Here is a 20,712-nt window from a genome sequence, read left to right on the forward strand (position 1 = left end):
TCGAGATTGCAAGTGATACGTGTACCAAGTTTGGTTGAAAATGCTCCAGGCATTCGAGAGTTATGCCGGAACAAACATACATACACACACACCCACACACACCACACACACACACACATACATCCATTTTTATACATATATAAAATATATAGATTGTCACATAAGGAGTAACTCTAGCTACAGTTTTACATACACTTACTATTTTCAGGAGTGAAATGCAAAAGAAATCACATACATTCATTAGTTTTATTAGTGGTTTTATGTTTTGCAAACTGAGAATGATATCTTTCTCATACTCATAGAAAGACATTCTCCAGTAAATATCTTCCAGTCGTTTGCTCTCCAATTCATTGTACACCTTTGGCACAGCAAACCATACTCTGTCCTTGAAATCTTTCTGTAAGATGGAAAGGACAATGTTTGAATATTAGTGCCAAATGAGTCACTAAAGAAGTTTTCATCAGGAAATTAGCTATCCAAAAACAACTGATGGCAGAACTCACTGTGTGTGTGTATTGCTTAAAATGTAAACACTGTAAAATAATATTTACTATTTACTAGGGCTGAGCTAATGTGCTGGTATCAGGAAAAATCTATTCAAATTTAATTACTGATACCAGCAGATACTTTTTTGGAGTTTAGGTGTGTCACAGGGTCCACAAACATGTAAAATGACATTTTTGCAGTCTAAATATCCTGGAAATTACGCAAAATTAAACATTTTATTATTTTACTGCAGTATTGTTTCGAAAAATTAATTATGTCATTAAATGACAAGTACTTTCATATTTTGATATTTATCCAATACTTTGAATATTTTAAAGCAAATCCCTAGTGAAATGTGGTATAACTGCCTGCAATGGAATGCCTAATATTAATATATTAACAACTGAAGAGGAAACACTCACCAGACACAGGAAACATTCAAATCTTCATGGATGTGGGTGGCATCTTCAGGTTTAGAAGCAAATAAGAAAGGTGATGATGGGACACGTTGTGACCTGCAGGGTTGCCAGGACCACAACAAAGTTGCAAACTGTACAATAAACATTGTTTCTTGGCAGGTTTGTCGAAAACTGTGAGTGGTGTGGACGTGATGTGGGGGGGGGGGGGAAAGAGTAATAATGGTTGATTGATTGAGTTGGTGTTTTAAGTCCACTTTATGCACAGTAAGGCTAATTGGGACTGGACGTACAGTTTAACCCTTTGGTGCCTGATTGTCTCGATCGAGATGCTCTTAGGTAACCTTAGGGTGCCCGATCGTCTCGATCAAGACGCTTTATCAAGGTCGTAGTTTTTACATTATAACTTCGCTATTTTTGGTTAGAATTCAGATTTTCTTTTTTCATATTGTTTTTAACACATGTATTGAACAGAAATGATTGTTACACGTTTTTTCATGAAAATGGCGGGAAAAAGGCAACTCCTTTTTTGCATCTTTTTTCAAGGGAAAAATTTTGCTGTCAAAGTAAGGCCAGCTTTGTTGTTCTAAAGCAATGCGTTTCCCTCACCCCTGGAAACTGCATTCGAAGGAAGTTTGTTTATTGGTACTCGAGGTCAAAAGGAATGTTTTCCGTGTGGGCGTAAGCGGGGGGTGGTGGTTGGGGGAGGGGAGAGGGGCTAGTTGAAACTGTGTCGTTAGAATGAAAGTTCGAGGTGCGCTGAAGAAAAGCCTTTGTTCTTGAGCACAAGTGTTTCACAAGTGGCTACAAAGGTTACCCTGCATTGTCGAAAAATAGACAATCATTTACATATATGCCGAATTTGCATAAATTTCATATATTCTGAATATCTGGTTCATTCCGCGTACAACGGTATATCATTCATCTCTCTAGGGCAATTAGCCTCCGATCTACACTCATTTAATTGAAACTCAATTTTGATCAAAATTGGCTCAGGCACCAAGGGGGGTTACCTGTGAAAATGGCCTTGGGCTCCAAAAGGTTAAAGTGGGATCCGAACCACCATGTGCCTCCACTGGGTATCGAACACGGGACCCCTTGATTACAAGGCAACAATGCCACCACTGTGCCATTGGGGAGGCCGAAGAGTAACAATGGAGGTGAGGGGTGTGGGTGAGGTTACTGAGTGGCCTTGCCCCATTCTTGTCACTTCCCGTACCCTCCAGATCCACACTGCCACTGCCAAATTCACCCTCTACCCCCTAAGGAACCTGTTACACCTCAAACCTTATCTATATCCTCACATGGAACATCTGTGGTGGCTTCTATGTGGAGGAAACATCCACAGCCCTCACCCTCAGAATTAACAACCACCACCCCTCCACCCAAAATCTGGACTTCAACCAAATACCACAACATCCCCTTGAACAACTGTTTCCGGGTAGCGATCATCCACCCCTTATCCCAATCCACCAACACTTCAGTACGAAAAGATGGGAGAGGACCTACATATTAGCCATGAGTGCAACCACACCTTCTGGTCTGAACAAGGCCACCCAGTAACCTTCCCCATCCCCACCCTTTGCGTCCTCCCACATCACAACATACCACTCACAGTTTTCAACAAGCCTGGTGTGAGAACCATGTTTTTTAACCTCCCACAACTTAGATCTGGACCTGGCAACTCTGCAGGTTGAACTGTTACTATTGTTTCCATCACCTCTCTTACTTCACCTCTGAAGATGCAGCTCACAGCTGTGAAAAATTGATTTTTTTCTGTGCATGGTGTGTGTTTCCTTTTTCCTCTTCACTTGTTATGTAGCCCTTGTTAACCCTCCTTCCTTTTACCCACTAATATTACTATATCGATGTTTTCACTAATATTCTGAACAGCTTTAATTGTTACAATGTTCAAGTATCATCACCAGTATTGGTGGGAACTTGAGATGTTACTGAAGAAGAAAAACATTGTAAACCACCACGTATATATTTATAAACAGCACACTGATTTCTTTAACAGGTGACATTTCATAAACTTCTCGTTGCCACCATCATAGCCAATGGATTTGGAGGAAAAGTACTTGTATATTACGTACTTGTGAATCATTTCCAAGATGGTCAAAATTAAGCTCATTGTTGCCAGTTGCCTATGCCATTTTCTTTAATCAACAGATTTTTTGTTTTCATTATGTATCTTCCAAACTGTTAGTACCCAAGTTAAATAAAGGTCTCCAAATTCATTGTCATTGAGGTTCTAATGCTTTATTTTATGTTTCTTTCTAATTTAGTATGGGCACTTGCAATCAATGCTACTTTTGCAGGTGAGGAAATATGCCATGTTTCTATGTAACATGTGCTGCAAAACCTGAACATTTTTTTATGTACATCTAAAATGTTCCAAATTTCTCTTTTACAACATTATATCAACAATTACAGCTACATTCTAAACTATACATTATCAATTTTTTCCAAGTTTATGTGTCGTTTCCCATCTTTTGTATTTATTATCCTTCCTTAAAGAAAAAAAAAATAAGAAAAAAAATTAAAAAAAAACTTTAGTATGGGGGAAAAACTATGCACATAGTATAATAATGATTCTTACCCGATCTGTTTGTCCGTATTCTACCTATTTTATATCACACTGGAATATGTTAAGAATCATGTTTAATTTCTTAATAAGTAGATCCAGTTCATCTACTGCTGCTCCTCCTACCAATAGGAGCAGAGCAACTGCCTCGATCTCTCAGAATTTCAGTAAACAATCATTCCTTGTAACCACAAAAGCTGATGAAATGTACATCGAGATCTTTTGTCCAAATAAATTCTGGTTTCAGCATTTCACAGTCAGTAAACAGGACAAATACAAAGTAGTTTGTAGTAAGTAGTTAAGATTTTTTCAATAGTCCCTTTTTTCTGTTTGTAAGAACATAACAAACAAAGCAGTGATGCGCTACCATCTCCGTCCCAGACAACGTAACCTCAGTTAACGAAGGTAGTAGTCTTTCGAAATTAATGGGGAAAAACAACAATTCAATTCACAATGTGAAAACACAAAACATGAGTTGTGCAATATTAAAACCACGTTCATTGCACACACCATGACTGTACATGAAAATTCTACAGGACAGTTGGCAGAGAAACAAAAGGCGAGCAACACCGAGTGACAGTGCATCGAGGGGAGAGAAGGAAAGATAACAGTTGCAAGCTGCAGATTTTTAGAGAGCATGACTTTCACCAGCCTATGAAAGAGTAAAGAAAACAAAGAGCAAATGAGTTGTATTAGTGTGACGTCACAGCAGATGAGCTGGAACTGAGTCTAAACAAATAAAAAGTGTTCTTTTTTCCCTACTCAACTCCATTGAGTTTCCCATTGCAAAGGGTAACTTTAAGAATCGTGACAGCAGTTACGAAACAAAAATGTGATGTGCATCGTACATCAATGTAAAGATGAGATTTCGGAGAATACGTCTATATATAACATATACCTTACGGATGAGAATGTAAAGAATAAATGGAGTAGGAAATCGAGTAAAGTGAATGCTCCAAAAGGAATTCGATTCGGAATCACAGCCAATGAGCTCCGCTGGTTCGATCACTTGAGGCTTCTGGTTTCCCATTATCCATGGCAGCAGCATGACCGCGACTTGAGATCGGGTGAGTTTCGGCTGTGCTCGGAACTGGAATGTCCATCTTTTGTATAAAAATGCATGATTTTTTTACTCCAGTTATTCTTTACCTTATTCTCTGTAAGGTATGTGTGATATATAGTTGTATTCTCTGAAATCTCATCTTTACATTGAAGTATGATACGCATCATAATTTGTTTTCTTTCATAACTGCTGTCACACTAATTAAAACTACCCCTTCCGATGGAAAATCCCATTGAATTGAATAGGAAGAAAACACTTTTGCCCATTGCTTAGACTCAAATCCTGGTTTGTCGTCTGCTGTGACGTCACCACTAATACAGCCCATTATGTCCCTGGGAGTGCAAACATGTACATTGTATGAACACAGATGCAATAAATGGAAGGCTGTAGCAAGCTTCTAAACTTTGAAGTATAGTCTTACCTTTGACAATCCCTTGACATCACTAAGCTGTAGAATGGGATGTGGAGGCCATTTATCAGATGGGAACCGTAACACAGCTACCAAATCTACACAGATAATCTTCACTGTTCTCAAGTTCTCAATTTTCAGGGTGCAAGCAGGACCGGAATCATGAATGGTTACCTGAAAATAGAAAGTTCAGCATGTTTATGTACAATTGTTTCAATTTTGGAATGAGACACATTAAACTGTTCACTATTGGTCAATGTACCAGTTTATTGACAAATGCTGCCAAAATTTTACTGATCAAGAAACAATCTGTAATTGAATCAATATTGTTAATTCATCAGGCCAAATAATTTTGCAATTATTTGTTTTCTCCACAGATTATCCATGCTTACATATTGTGTTAACTCTATTGTTAAGGGTGTAACATTTTGAAACTTTCACCTTGTATACTCTTCAAATCACTCACTTGAAAAGCATGGATATTGTTTTACAAAGTTAATAATGGCATGTATTATACAGTTGTATTTTGTAGACTTGGGCTGTAATTATTCCTTATGTATCCATTAAAATTATACTGTTATAGATGTAACTCCAAAAACAAACGAGAACACACCTTCACTTGATAACTGTCATATTTCTGTGAGGTAAACAGATGAACAGTCCTGCACTGTGACCACGTGGTCTGAGGTATCAGGCTTTGGGCTCAGGCTACAGGACATGCGCTAGTTTCAGTCTCTTGGGAGGAAGCGTAATAAATGTTCTCCTGAGATTTCGGCCAGAGTGTGGGACTAGAGGGCATCCACCATCATGAGGAAATTGGGGAGCTATGAACGAGTAGCATAACCCAGTTATGGAAAACTACACCAACAACTGGGAGTTTGTTATGCTGACCACATATCACCTCATAAACAGGTTGGATGATTGCCCACATCTGCTGAGGCATGTGGGAGTGAGGCCAGCGTTTGGTAGGCAGGGCCTAGCACTCAAGGGCTATTGTGTCACAGGTCATGTTATAAACAGGCGAACAAGAAAACTTCCAATACACAAACAACGATAAAATAACAAGCTTTTATAAATTAGACACTAATAAAATATCAGTTGTTCTTATTTCCTTTTTACAGTCAATTAAAATGTTTCAGATGTAACTTTTCTGCTGACACCTTTACAGCACTAAGAAAATATTATACAAAGACATATCAGAGAGTTTCATACAAACATTAAGTGTGAAGATTAGGCACACACAGTAGATGTCCTATGTTTAAATTTCAGCTAAAAATGGAGGCTCAACCAGGACTCAAACTTAGGTCTCTGGCATATTGTGCCATTGCTATACCACTGAATTACCCCTTCTGGAATCCCAGAAACAGATTCCATTGCTGTAGTGCTGACACAGATGATTCTATGCAGGTAAAATAATGACATCGAAAAATAAGGTGAAGCCAGGCTGGCTCAGTAGCTCAGTGGTAGAGAAATGGCATGGTATGCCACAGACCTTGGTTCGAGTCCTGGTTGAACCTGCATTTTAAGCTGAAATTTAAACATTATGTGCTTAGTCATAATGAATGAATTAAGGTGAAGTGTGACAATTTTGCACCAGGCATGCATTTATTTCAATATCATTGGATGGGCACAGCTACTAAAGAAAATCCACACATAATTTGAGAGTATGAATTTCTCCCCATGTTGCAAGTGGAAGCGGTTTTTAAACTTGATTATTAAGCTAGACACTGTGTTTGAAAAATATGATAAATATGTATTTACAGAATCCCATGTATTCCATACGGAGAAACAACTTCAAATTCAAGTTACGGATAAACAAATGGGAGTTTCGACTCTATCAAAAATATCATCTTCAATGGATCCTCTACCCGATCATATGTTTTTTCCCGCCATCGGAAGTTCGATATTCTCAAGTAAACAAATAAAATAATTCCCCCCAAAAGCGAAATGCATTTTTCCTTGCCTCCTACGGCCAATCTGGCACTGTTGCCAAACCTGATGCATAAAAGAGCAAAATTCACCTTAAATTGAGCTAAAGTTTACTTTCAAGGAGTTAGATTTAGGAAGGCTGGATAAAGTGCCTCCCAGGGTAATTTTAGTTGTCGAGGGGGGGCTGCTATTAGTGATGACAATCTATTCTTAGTTTTCACCGTGTAGATCTGACGACATCACCCATCTCAATAATCCACTGATGGTCGTATGAAATTAAAAATAAGGGATTCCCGCATAACAATATTGTCATCTTCACCTCAGCCACGGTGTTACATAAAAGTAGCTGGGGAGGTAAGAGGGGGTGGGGCGATGCAGCCAACACAATAATGTCATGTGCAAAATGAAAAAAGTTGGTCTATGTGGACCAGGGCTAGTGATGGCATCATAGTGGGCAGGGAGCAGGTGCCACAGCTCACAGCCAAACGAGTGCACGAAAGAGCCAGATCTGGCCCCAAAAGATCGAAGTTGGCAACAATGCTCCCCAGTTGCCTGAGAGAGAAGAACCTAGGGGAAATTATCCCTCTCCCCCTTAAATGTATCTGCAAATCTGTTTGGTTTCACTTTTCATGGAATTTCTCAATAGGAAAATAAAAACCAACTACATGTGGTTCTTGCTGTAAAATGTTGTCACTTTTGCACCATTTCAAAGACCTTCATCGCATTTGCATAGCAATTTAAAGCCCTGAGAATGGCTCACTAGATGGGTTTAATAAATTAAAAAAAAAGTCTGTAGTTTCCTGCTGAGATTGTAATGAGCAAATTTTGTTTACCCAGCAGCTTTTGAGATGAAGGGAAGGAAGATGGAAAAAGAGCAGGCCCAGTTTTTTAAGGATGATGTCACATGCAGCTTTACGAAGGTTTAACCTTGTGACAGGGCATTCCTCAGGGTGCTGCCAAATGCCTAACTTTCCTATTTAATCTTGTTAAACTTTCCCCCTATTTTGAACCATTTGCAATGTTTCAAACTCCTTGGAAAACCTGAAGGAAAGCCAGCAAACAGGGCTGAAATATGGAAATTCCATGACAGAACAATATGTAAGTACACTCCATTCATGCTTCCAAATACCTGGGGAGCTTTCACACTGAAACAACAGGCAACAAGTGACACGGAGGTTCATACAATTGACAAATCTACAAGAAAGCATTCATCGTGAATGCATGAACAACAGACCAAAGTAACACAATGCATGCCATTGAAAACGACATTACACTCCAAGTGAAATGCAAGGAACAGGCGACACCTGTAGCTTGTCATGTTGCTTTGGTTTCAAAGGTCCCATTTATTTCTGAAGCTTGATTTCCAAGAGACACATGTCACCTGTTGCATGTTGTTTCAGTCTGAAAGCTCCCTTAAGTGTTACATTCAAGGACCTACAAGCTAGTGACATGTTGCATTTTTAGTTCATCCTTTTCTTTTTAAAATTTCAATTCCTTCATGTGTACGCGTATATGTATTACTATATCAACAATCAATCCTTTTTGCAATCTTGTCATGTAATAAAGTTAAATAACCCATTTTAAACTTAATTCCTAACTATGAGGGTAAGTAAGTCAGTCACAAACATTTTAAAAAAAAAATACTAAGTGATGTATTGAATTGAATTGATGTTTAAGTCAATTTTATGTACAGGAAGGCTAATTCAGACTGGACCTACTGTTCAAAGTGAGATCCAAACCACTATGCAATGTGCCTCCCCTAGGTATCGAACCCGGCACCCCTGATAGTAAGTGAGCTTGAAAATTGTTTCTATTTTTAAACATAATCTTCACCAACATTGATACACGTATCTCATCACTTTATCAGTTCCCCAAAACCTGCTGCATAATAGTCTTTGGGCTGCCGTCCCAGCCACAGTCACACCTCATGCACCTCATCCAAAAAACGTTTTCCACCACCATGTGTAGACCTTTCGGAAATTTGTGCATTATGCTGTAGGATAAGCTCTGAGAACACCCTGTTGTAGTTGCTATGCTGTCTATCTTCAGTCACGTTCCAGCTTGAATCATCTCCTCCATCTGCTGCACTGTTTGTTCTGTCGCAATCTGAACATGATGACCCGGTTGGTCTTCGTCAACAACATTTGACCATCCTTGCTAGAATTTATCGACCCAGTTGTGCACCGCTTCATACAACAAACACTTCCCACCGGAAACATTTCCTCATGAATATCCTTTGCCAGAAGTACTTTTGCCCCCCAAAAATGCACAACAGCATGCTGCTCTTCTGACTCCTCAAACACGGTTACACTTTTTAAACTCAGCTGCTCATGCATGCGTCTGCTATCTAGCGACTGCTAACTAAATATTATGAAGCTGGATTGTGCTGCCACCTAATGACACATTTAGAAACTACTCACTATTATTTTCAGCTATCCCACATCAGTTTTTGATCTATTTACTGACTTCCCCTCATAATATTCCCTTCTAACTTATCCCTGAGAGAGAACTCAGGTAGGGATGTTATTAACACCACACACCAGCCACCTTTACACCCTACCCCAAAACTATTAATACAAAATCTATAACAAAATTAAAATAATTTTTCATACATATAATAAGAGCTACAAGATGTATCAAGATCAAATGAAAATGGAATTTTAAGATCAGAAAAGCTTAAAACTAATTTAACACAAAGTTAATTACAGTTAAAGGTATTGACTGCATTGGACTGTTTCCCAATATTACCATGAAGGTAAATACTGTTTTCCAATATTACCATGAAGATAAATACTAGCTACTGTGTACATACATGATATCCATAGAAAAATTCATCATCTACTGTGTTTATTGTCTTAGATACAACTCCCCGGAACCACTGATAAAACAAGTTCCTCTTCAGGTATCCATCCTTCGTTACCCACTTTGCCAATTTCCTGCAAAAGAATTAATATTGGAAATCACAATTTACTTTGTTGTTGTTGCACAAAAATTGTTTTTAACACACATTCTCTCACTTACAGTTCATAATAATAATTACAGTTTGGGCTTGGTTCTTTAAAATTATGGACATACCAAGACGGGCTATTTGCATTAGTTGCATAATACATAGACCTCATAACAAAAATAAGAAAGATAAAAAATAAGTCCTTTAAATATTATAGCACAGTAAAATTAGATAAAAATGGTGAAAAATTAAACAAAGCTGAATTTTAGCAGAGATGTTCACAATGTTATCTAGTGCAGCATCAGGGGCAGTGCCAGGGGGGCACGAGGGGGTGCTTGCACACCCCTTAATTTTCCTCCACACCCCCTATGTTCAACTAAAAACACTAATCCTTAGAGTGTCATATTATGTCATGTCGTCATATTGAGCACCAAATGTTAAGTACTGAAATAAGACCGTTATTATTGCAACAGGTAAGCACTGAAAGAGATGCCAATACACATACTTTCCTGTACTGGCGGCAGCCTCTATAAAGAGCAGCGGCCATTTTTAATTTCGTGAGCATTGTTGTTATGAATATTTCTTCGTTTGTTTGGTTTTCGATAATTGCCTATAGCTTAATGTGAGTTGTTTATTTTCCTCCTGCTTGTTCTTCCTTGCACTGAAGCAAAAATTTCAGCTACTTTCTAAGGTAAAGAAATTGTAGTTAATGCGAGTTGTAACGGGGTGGGTAGTTTTCTTGTTAACACGTTCTATGTATTTGTTCCACGTAACGTGTCTAGTAAACGTACCATTTCAGGCTTTTTTTTAAAAAAAACTGTTAGGAATATGCCCAATGTTCACGAAGAAATTTTACAGTTCGTTGTTGGGGATAGTGAGGCAGAAGGGATTTTAACGAAGATGAAGTTGCTGTGAACTTCACGTTTTGTCCTGAAGTAGCAGACGGAAGGTACTATGTATTTTGTAGTACCTCCATTGGTTACATTGAAAAGGTTCAAAAATTGCTTTTAAAGACAAGGGTAATTTCATTTTGTATTTCACTACATAGGTCAATAAGACTGTAGGACGTCCAGGGGGAGGGCAAGGGGGCACAGTCTCCCTGGGAAATAGATGTCAATCTAAAGTTATATACTTCACACATATAATTTCATTTCAGTCAGTAATTTATGTTAATCAGAGGTGATGATTAGGGGTGTAGTAGCTCCCTGCTTTTTGCTACTTTTGTCCCCGCACTATGCTAAACCTTCTCTACCAAGGGAAAGTAAACTGTCCTTGCCTCCCTTCCCCAGTTTTGAAAGGTTGCATGCGTGTTTCATGTTTTCTTTATTTTCAGCATCGCACCCTTCAGCACCCCTAGATGATTAATCCTGGTGCAGCCGCTGTGCAGCATATCAAAACTACCCCAAAATCCAAGCTGAGCTTTTTAAGCCATACTGGAAAATGGCAATCCATTTGAAGTTTTCAGCTCATAATCAGGGTGTATACTGAAATAACAAATCCAAATTCTTGAATTTTTCTTCACCTTCTTCTTCCCCTTTTTCTTAACATTTATTTAATCATATCCTACTTAGCTACAGGTGGAAATTAACAAAATATATATTTTTATTCAATGAAAAAACCCTACCATAGGGCCGGTTAAGATGAAAACTGAAGCTGTATTTTAACAAGAGGTTTAGACTTGCTTTTATTATTATTAATGTATGTAAAAATTAATGCTTCAGATTTCATCCTGGATGGGGAATGGCCACATTACTTTATTTAATATTTTTAGAAAATTTCATGCATACAAGAATGCAATTCATAATAAACAAAGTGAACAAATTTTAACCACAACTCAATACAATTTTAGATTTCCAGATATTCAATTTTATCAAATCAGTACAGGTACAATGTAAATTCACTATATACAGTAAAAAAATACAGTTTCAACATAGTCCCCCCCTCACCTAGTTCAATGCACCTACGCCAGTGCTTGATAAGGGCAATGATTCCACAGGAAAAAAAAATATTTTGGACGCGTGTGTAACCACTCATGCACCGCTGACTGGACTTTGTCGTCATTCTGGAACCTTGATCCACTTACTCCTTCTTTCGGTGGGCCAAAGGTATGGAAATCGGAAGGTGCAAGATCAGGCAAATATGAAGGGTGGGGTAAGCACTCAAACTTTAGGTCCTCGTTGGTAGACAATACGACATCAGTGTGTGGTCTCACATTGTCATGCAGCAAAAGCACACCAGTGGACACCAGACCACGTTGTCTCTGCAGTATGGCTGGTTTATTTTTCGCTCAAAAGGTTGGAGTTTTGGTTCATAGAAATGAAACCAACTTTCATCTCCAGTGACAATACGATGAAGAAATGCCCCACCATCAGCTTCATAATGGAGCAAAAGCTCCCTGCACACATAAACATGTCTCTCCTTCATTTCCGGTGTCAAACGTTTCGGAACCCACCTCGCACACACTTTCCTAAACCTCAGTATGTCATAACTGATATGGTGGGCTGATCCTACGCTTATTTTCATCTGGGAAGGAATTTCACTTACAGTAATATGCCGGTTCTCCCATATCAAGTCCTCCACTTGAGCAATGTTGCTTTCCGTGACTGCAGTGAGAGCAACCTGGATGCGGATAAACTTCAACACTGGTTGTGTCCTGTTTGAATTTCTCAGCACAGTCGTACACTTGTGATCGACTCATACAGTTGTCACCGTACTGAACTGTCATGCAGTGATGAATTTCTATCGGTTTCACGCCTTCACTCAACAAAAATCTCACGACACTTCACTGATCCAGCTTAGAACACTCTTGTAAAGATGCCGCCATCTTGTGTAACTGTTTCCCAGCATCCCGTGCACGAAGCAGGTGTGCCAGCTCCAGCTACGAATAGCTTACAGATGCATTCACAAAATAACAAACATATAACAATCACGGTCGTATTTTAGACTTTTTATACTACTTTTCCGGTTATTTATTGAATGTACCTTGTACATTCAAAATAACATATTGTTACTGGCCCTGTGTGTCTTCATGAAGTGATGTTGACAGATTTAATATATTTATTAGGAATGCTACTCTTTCAGTATCGACCTACAGTGTATTTGTTTCTATTTCAGCTATTATTTGGGATCAAAAGTAAACAATAGCAGTCAAACCAAATTGATTCATTGATTTCCAGTTGCCAGTTCGGAAGGCAGACAGTAAAGTTCCACGCCAGCCTTCATGGCAGGGTGGTTAGCACATCACGCTATGATGCCAGGGGTCCCGGGTTCGAATCCAGGCCTGGGCATAGAAGTTTGTGAGTGTCCATTCATCAATTTCATCACATCATCACTCATCCCCATCTCCGCAAATTAGCTAAAAGTGGCACTAAAAGCAAAGTAAAATAAAGCATATCAATCAATCAATCAGTAAAGTTCCACATTTTTAACTCCTCTGGTGTCCAAGGATGCTGAGTGGTTGACTCTGCTCTCACTAGGTAGGATTTCTGGCCTAGGCAAGGGTGTTGTTTGTGAGGCTCCATTCACCAATTTCATTACTCATCATTCACTGTTGCAATTAGCTGAAATGACATTATTTTCTCTCTCTGTTTCTATTTTGGTCATTTTACACTGCTTTCCTACCACGTGGGTAAATCATGAGAGGGTGAATGATAAATTGTTGAAATTGGTCTTGCAAAAAAATACAATGATGCATACATGCCTCAACCAGGGTTCAAAACGGGAACTGGAGCTTTGTAGCCTGCTCCTTTGGCCACTCTGCCATGGGGACCAGCACTGATATGGACAAATCAGTAGAAACTGGCCAATAATTTTATCAATCTGACATTTCCATAAATAAATAGACTGTAATCTAGTGAAAAACTAAATATGCTGACCAAGGCAGTAATTTATTTTATTAAAAACATAAACTAAACGTAACGTTTCAACCTTCTAGCAAGGTCTTCTTCAGACTCTGTATCAAGTACAAAAGTAACAAGATACAAAACAGGGCATTATATATACACAAACATTACTCCCTCCAGACTATTTAGAAAGTTGTTTCCAGCAGGCGACTTTCACTTGCCAACTTTACTTTCACCTAAAAGGTTAAACACAATTACTTCCATATAGAATGTGGTTGGACTTTTAATCCCAGGCTCTTTCCCCTTCATTTTTCTTCCTTCTCCTCTCCTCTTTCTCTCTTGTCCTTTCCACTCTTTCTAACATCTTCTTCCATTCTTTGTTTAACTTCAGTCCCCCATTCCAGTTCATTGTGTCTTCTTCACCTTTCTTCTCTATTTCCTTGGCTTCCTTCCATTTTCTCACTAGCATTCTCTTCTCCCTTCCTATCTGCTTAGCCTCATCCCACTCTATGTCATGTCCTGTTTCTCTCGTGTGTTTAAATATTGCATTTCTCTCTCTCTTAAGTCGTACATCATCATTAGGTTGTTTCAACCTGTCTTTCAGCCTTTTTTCGTTTCTCCTATGTACACACTCTGACATTCTTTACATTTCACTTCGTAGATAATCCCTTCCTCTTCCTCTTCTCTGTTTTCCTTTTTCTTGTTTGCATTCTTCGCTATTCCAAACATGCTTCTCCCTCCCTTTTTGTAAGTTTTAATTCCTGCTTTCCTAAGCACTTTGCATATCTTTTCTGTGGTCTTCCCCATACTCCATATTCAAAACCTTCTCTCTTTTTCTTTCTCTTCCTCTTTTTCTTTATCTTCCAATTCTTCCCTGCCCGTTTTCTTCCTTCTTCTGTTTATGTCCAATCTATCCTGCTTCTCATAGCCGTTCTTTTCCAGCTGTTTCCATAGGCTATTTATTTTGCCTTCTTTTTCACATTCTTTCATGCATATTTTCTTGATTCTGTCCTCCATATTCTTTATAAAATTTATTTTTGTCACCTCACTTACATCACTTCTTTTGTGGCAGAATACCCCTGCTGCACACTTCTTCTGATGCCAAGCGGTTTTAATTTCTTGTCCTCTCTTCCTTTTCATCAATATATCTAGGTAGTTTAACTTGTCTTCTTCTTCTATTTCGAGTTCCAATAATATCCCTCTTTCTTCATCTTGTATTTCTTTGGCAAAAATGTCGAGCTGCCTCTTCGTTCCCTTCCATATGCCAAAACAATCGTCCACATATCTGCAAAACAGAATTATTTTGTCACCTCCTTTTTCTATCACTTTCTTTTCCCATTCATTCATAACCAATTCAGCCAATGCTGGGCTTAGACTAGAACCTATATTTAGTCCTTCACTCATTAACATTATTTTATCTCCCATTATACTGTAACCGTTATTCCAAATGGTTTCCAGCGCCTTCACTACCCTTTCACTATCCCATTCTCCTATAATTTCTTGTCCCATTCTCTTTTTAATAATGTCCAAAACGTGTCCCCTCTTGATGCTCGGGAACATACTTTTCACGTCTAAGCTAAACATTGTCGTCTTCATCTCATTTAACTTAAGTCCTTTTATGAGATCCACTACTTGTTCACTATTCTTAACTGCTCTGCTTTCTTGATGTGTTACTAACACTTCAATAACTTTCTTTAATTTATTTTCTAAGGGTTCCAAAATATTGTTTCTACAGTTCATTACTGGTCTTAACTTTATCTCCTCTTTGTGTATCTTTGGAAAGCCTTTCAAACTTGGTAGTCTTCCTGTCTCCTTTATGCATTTCTTGAATCCTCTCCTCCTACAGTCTTTTATGACCCTTTCTTTTATAGTTTGTTCTTCTCCTGTTCCACAAATTTCCTCATATCCGTTTTCTTTTAGGTCTTCAAACTTAGGTGTGAATGGCAACAGCAAAGTCCAGGTTTTGGGTGGAGGAGCGGTGGTTGTTGATGCGGAGGTTCAGGGCTGTGGATGTTTCCCCCAGGTAGAAGCTTCAGCCCTGAACCTCCGCATCAACAACCACCGTTCCTCCACCCAAAACCTGGAATTTACTGTTGCCATTCACACCAATCACCACAATATTCCTTTTTATGACTGCTTCCAGGAAGCGATCGTCCACCCCTTGCCCCAATCCACCAACACCTCAATACGTAGAAGATGGGAGAGGGCCTACATATCGACCATGAATGCAAACACACCCCCAGGCCTGAGCAAGGCAATTCAGTAATGCACCTCATCCCCTATCCTCACCTTCACCACCACCTCCCCGCCCCCTTCCAATGCACAGTTTTCGGCAAGCCCGGCGAAAGAACCACTTTTTTTTTGTGGCACTGTCAACACTTTTTTCGGAACCTGGTAACACTGCAAGTCACGCTTACTCTTCGTTCTTGGCACCAAGTTCTACAACGTCTCTCTACTCCTGAAGATGTGACATACCCTCACGAAAATTTGAAGTTTTTCTGCCTCCGGTGAGCGTTTCCTCTCTCCTCTTTCACTTATATATTCATTCATTCATTGTTTTCCGCCTAATTGGCAGGTTTTTCACTGCAATCTCCAGCTTTCCCTGTTCTCTGCCTTACGCTTTGTAATAGCATACGACCCAGTTAATTTAATATCATCCATAAGCTGATATCTCTTTCTTCCACGGACTTTTCTTCCTTCAACCATTCCCTCCAAGGCATCTCTTAGCAGGCAGTTTCTTCTTAGACAGTGTCCTAACCAGTTTCTTTTCCTCTTCTTGATGGTCTCCAGTATAGATCTTTTTTCACCAACTCTATTCAGTACGGCTTCGTTTCTTACCTTGTCCGTCCATTTTACACGCTCCATTTTTCGCCATGTCCACATTTCAAAAGCTTCGAGTAGTTTCTCTTCATTTCTTCTCAACGTCCATGTTTCTACACCATATAGTGCTACACTCCACACAAAACATTTCACTAATCTCTTCCTTAGACCTATATATATATATATATATATATATATAAAATATTGAAGCTGCAGAATTCATATTTGCTACTCATATACTCAGAATTGATATACATACATATACAAACATAAGTCACAAATATTATTGGATACACTAATCTACGAAAAATTTTTAATTGTACAAAAATTTCAAACTCAAATTTGCCTAATCAACTTCAAGATATCTTATGTTGCAATCTTCTGTCTCTCAGATAGATTGTTCTGCAAAGGACACTAAGAAAGTAAATGGATTGAGAGAATTCAGTTTTAGTTTCTTTTTCTTCCTCGATAAAAATAAAAGCTAAAGTGTGAAAAACTTGCCTCAGGGCATTTATAAATATGTATAAATTCAATGGGATTTGGACTAATAAAAGTTGCAATTTTTCATGTCTATGGAGAAAAATTCAAGTAAATTCCACACATGATTCCTGGTGAGTAGCCACCGTGTATTACCATCAACCTCCCCCCCCCTCCCCAAAGCCCTCTAGAAGCTTAAAAAAACTTTTTAAAATCTTTTCTTTTTTCAGATTGACATTTAATGTTGTTAAGCATGTCTACAACCCCACAAGTTTACAAATGGATGATAGAATTTGACAATGACATCAATTCATAGTCAGAGGGATGGAAAGATTTTTTGAGCAAGAGATGTCAGACTTTTAACCAAAATACTATTTTCCTGGAGGTTTCTAAACACTTACTCAAGTGTTGGAAAGTTTGCTAAGATGAACATGGATTCTATGATGCAAAATGAGAAATCTTCCATGCAAAAATCAAGCAACATACATGGTATACACACTGGAATCTTTATTTGTACATTTTAAAGGGGGCCAACATGAAATAACCTAAAAGAGGAAAATGTTAAATCCAGGAACCTAAAATTCGGGTTACTGTTAATCCTAGATACTTGAAAAAGTAACACCACCACCTCGTCTGGATAGGACAATTCTCACACGTGCACACTCAAAAAAGTAACACTTAATTGTTACTTTTATACATGTGACAAATGAAATAGCATAGTGTCTTCCTGGTTGCGTAGCTATCTTGTAATCAAGGGGCAGGTTCAATTCCCAGTGGAGGCACAAGTAGTTCGAATCCCACTTTAAACTGTAGGTCCAGTCCTGATTAGACCTTACTGTGCACAAAGTGGACTTAAAACAAAAACGCAAACAACATAGGATACACTTTACCTCTAACGCCGAATCAAATTTAATGATGAAATTCAGGTCAAATTCTGACAGCTCCTGAATCTTGAGATTATTGTAGACACTTCCAGCGTATGCCAGTTTGGTGAAGCAAGAGGCAAATACTTTGTCATTTTTCCTCATAGTTGGAATCAGCTTCTCTTGCACCACCTACGGTAAAGAAGAACAGACATCAGAGCATAAAACTATTTCTTTCCTTCCAACATAAGGTTTTATGAAAGGATTATGACTTCAGACAAAAAGGCATGAATATCATTCAAAAACAGTCTGGTCAGTCCACATTATTGAGGAAAAGCCAGGGATAAACAAAACTAAAAATTTTCAAATGGGATAAGGAAGCTAGGAAACCAACTAAGATAAAGCTACACCTTAAAACATCGAATTTATCAATTAATACAACATGGCATAAAAGTAATTAATTGTTGCACCAAGTGGCCTTCCTAAAGGCGGCTCAGTGGGCGTGGCTTGGTTAACTTCTTCTTCTACCCTTGGTATTGTCTTTTCCCTTGGGGACGGCTTTTGACCGTGCTCCGACCATTTCGGAAAATCCAAAGTTGATTTCCTTCACCCGGCTGTTTTTTCATTGTGTTTCATTTGTCTTATTTCTATTTTCCAAAAGGATAAATACATTAATACAGAGACTGTCCCAATTGAATCTTACATAAATTATAGCAAAATTAATGTTTGTTTTAAGTCAATTACATGCTTAAATAGGGTAATCGGGACTGGGCCTACAGGATAAAGTTGGATCCAGACCACTGTGTAGTTCTACCGGGGATCGAACGTGAGACCCCTTGAATACAAGACGAGATAATTACTACTAATTCCATAGAGGAAACTCAAGGACTTATTTGGGGAGAGGTCCGGACCCCTCCCCAAGAAAGGCTTACCAAGTGCAGAAATTAAATAATGAAAATATACTTGTGAAGCATTTATTACATAATCGATCGTTATAAATTCCTTTGAACTTATTGATTGATTTGTTGTTTTAAGTCCACTTTTTTGCACAGAAAGGCTAATCGGGACTGGATTTACAGTTTAAAGTGAGATCCGAACCACTACTTGCCTCCACCGAGTATCCAACCCGGGACCCCTTGATTACAAGGCAACGACGATACCACTGCGCCATCGAGGAGGTCCACTCTTTGAACTTGTTGGAAGAAAGATTGGAATTAGGGGGCTTACAAGGACAGTACCAAAGATTTATGCTTGCAACTATTTATAACAATATGCATAAAATATTAATCAGGAAATTTACTTTCCGCTAACCGGATCTAACATTCTCTTTTATTCAATAAATATTCAATTCTTCATCAATTTGAAATGAATTTCTTTGCCAGGGCACTTGTTTTTATGCAAATTATGCCGATCTTAACGACAGGTAAGCTAGATAATGAATACGTGCTGTTATTCGATCTTTTTACCTATTTATGTGATAATAATATAATTTTAACTTAAACATCATATTATTATTATTATTCCTGACACACTTGGTTCGTTGTATTTCTAGATACATGCCTTGGGAGGCTCTACAGAAATTACAGCGAAGGGAAGTGAGACAGTCTGGTCCTCTTTCAAACTGTAAATCTTGTTCTTGTCCCAAGTTATGTAAACGCTCTCTCGTTCTCGTCTCGATCTCTGAATATAATTTCAATTATAGTGACATTAACTTCAACGCATTTTAAAGATCCAATTTGTGTCTATACAAAGAACATGCTTGGGCAATACATTCACATTTAGAGAACACCGATCTATTTCATAAAGAGGTAAGACAACTATGCTGAAGGTAGATATTTAAATTTTAAAAATAATTCACTGCACATTCAATTATACTATATGTAATGTTATGTTATAATAATGGAACCCACATCTTGAAATTCTTTTAATTCAAGTTTCATTAATATTTTACTTTGTATATTATGTGAATACATTAATCGTGATGGAGGGAGAAAACACACCGGACCGGTGACACGTGTCGCTTGAGAATTTCACCAATCGAGCGTAGACATGTGCGGCCTGTCATGCCGCTACGATGTGAAACGTTGCTGCTGATTGGCTCGTTCCCAAGCGACATGTGTTGCGTGTCGCTTCGGTGTGAGTTCTCCCTAAGAGGGTGAGTGACAATGAATTCAATTACATTTTCATAGCTTGTTCATGGCTGAAGGAAGCTACTCGTGTCGCATGTCGCTCGGACTGGGACTTTCTCTCAATATCGTGTATCATGTCGACTCGGTTTGTTGTTTGTGCATGTTTTGCTTTAAACTGAATAGGCTCTTAGAACTCAGTCCAAGAGACACACAAGCAACATACAACACAAGCTGAATGGTTCGTTGCATTTATTACTGAGAGCCAGTTACCAAGAGACACGTGTCGCGTCAGGCACGTATCCAGGAATTCCTTTCGGGGGGGGGCTCTACACCATTTTTTTAAGGGGTATAGTAAGAACCTCACAATTGTATGTTTAAGACCAGTGGTGGCAATGGGGGGGGGGTGCGGAGGGCGTTGCAAGGAAAGTTTACTTTCTCTTGGTAGACAAGGCTTAACATTAAGAGGCCATAATGTTGAGGCAGAAAAATAAAAAATGGGGAGCAACTATCCCTTAAATCGTTGCCACTGTAAGGCTATCATTTTATTCAGAACATGAAATCGGAACATTTTTTACCACTCGACTCCTCTGTTTCCATGCATTAATAATGTGTGCCGGAACCATCTCAGTATGTTTGTTTGTCCATTTTTTCTCATCATGGCATAAAAACATCTGTGGTATCTTTGAGTGTTTTTACGAAGCTGTTACACATGCACGGGATGGACAATCCACTCGACAACGCGAG

General features: G+C 38.6%; 1 protein-coding gene and 1 long non-coding RNA gene across 2 annotated transcripts in view; both read right to left on the bottom strand.

The window, feature by feature from the left end:
* Positions 1 to 6,335, bottom strand: part of LOC145989107 (cyclic GMP-AMP synthase-like receptor) — a 36,339-nt gene extending 30,004 nt beyond the window's left edge. The window contains exons 1-3 of the mRNA XM_083124401.1: positions 6,306 to 6,335; positions 4,974 to 5,135; positions 236 to 397 (exon numbers count right to left, since the gene is read on the bottom strand). Coding sequence (XP_082980527.1) covers positions 236 to 397; positions 4,974 to 5,135; positions 6,306 to 6,335 — 354 coding nt within the window. The remainder of the gene's footprint in view (positions 1 to 235; positions 398 to 4,973; positions 5,136 to 6,305) is intronic.
* On the bottom strand, positions 306 to 18,027 carry LOC145989453 (uncharacterized). The gene is made up of 4 exons (XR_014441852.1): positions 17,867 to 18,027; positions 9,703 to 9,826; positions 4,974 to 5,135; positions 306 to 397 (listed from the first exon to the last, which is right to left on the bottom strand). It is a non-coding gene; the product is annotated as an uncharacterized LOC145989453 (long non-coding RNA).
* Positions 18,028 to 20,712: the final 2,685 nt, after the last annotated feature.

The sequence above is a fragment of the Lepisma saccharinum genome, chromosome 6 (genome assembly GCF_977018435.1).
Source record: "Lepisma saccharinum chromosome 6, izLepSacc3.1, whole genome shotgun sequence".
Lineage (NCBI taxonomy): Eukaryota > Metazoa > Arthropoda > Insecta > Zygentoma > Lepismatidae > Lepisma > Lepisma saccharinum.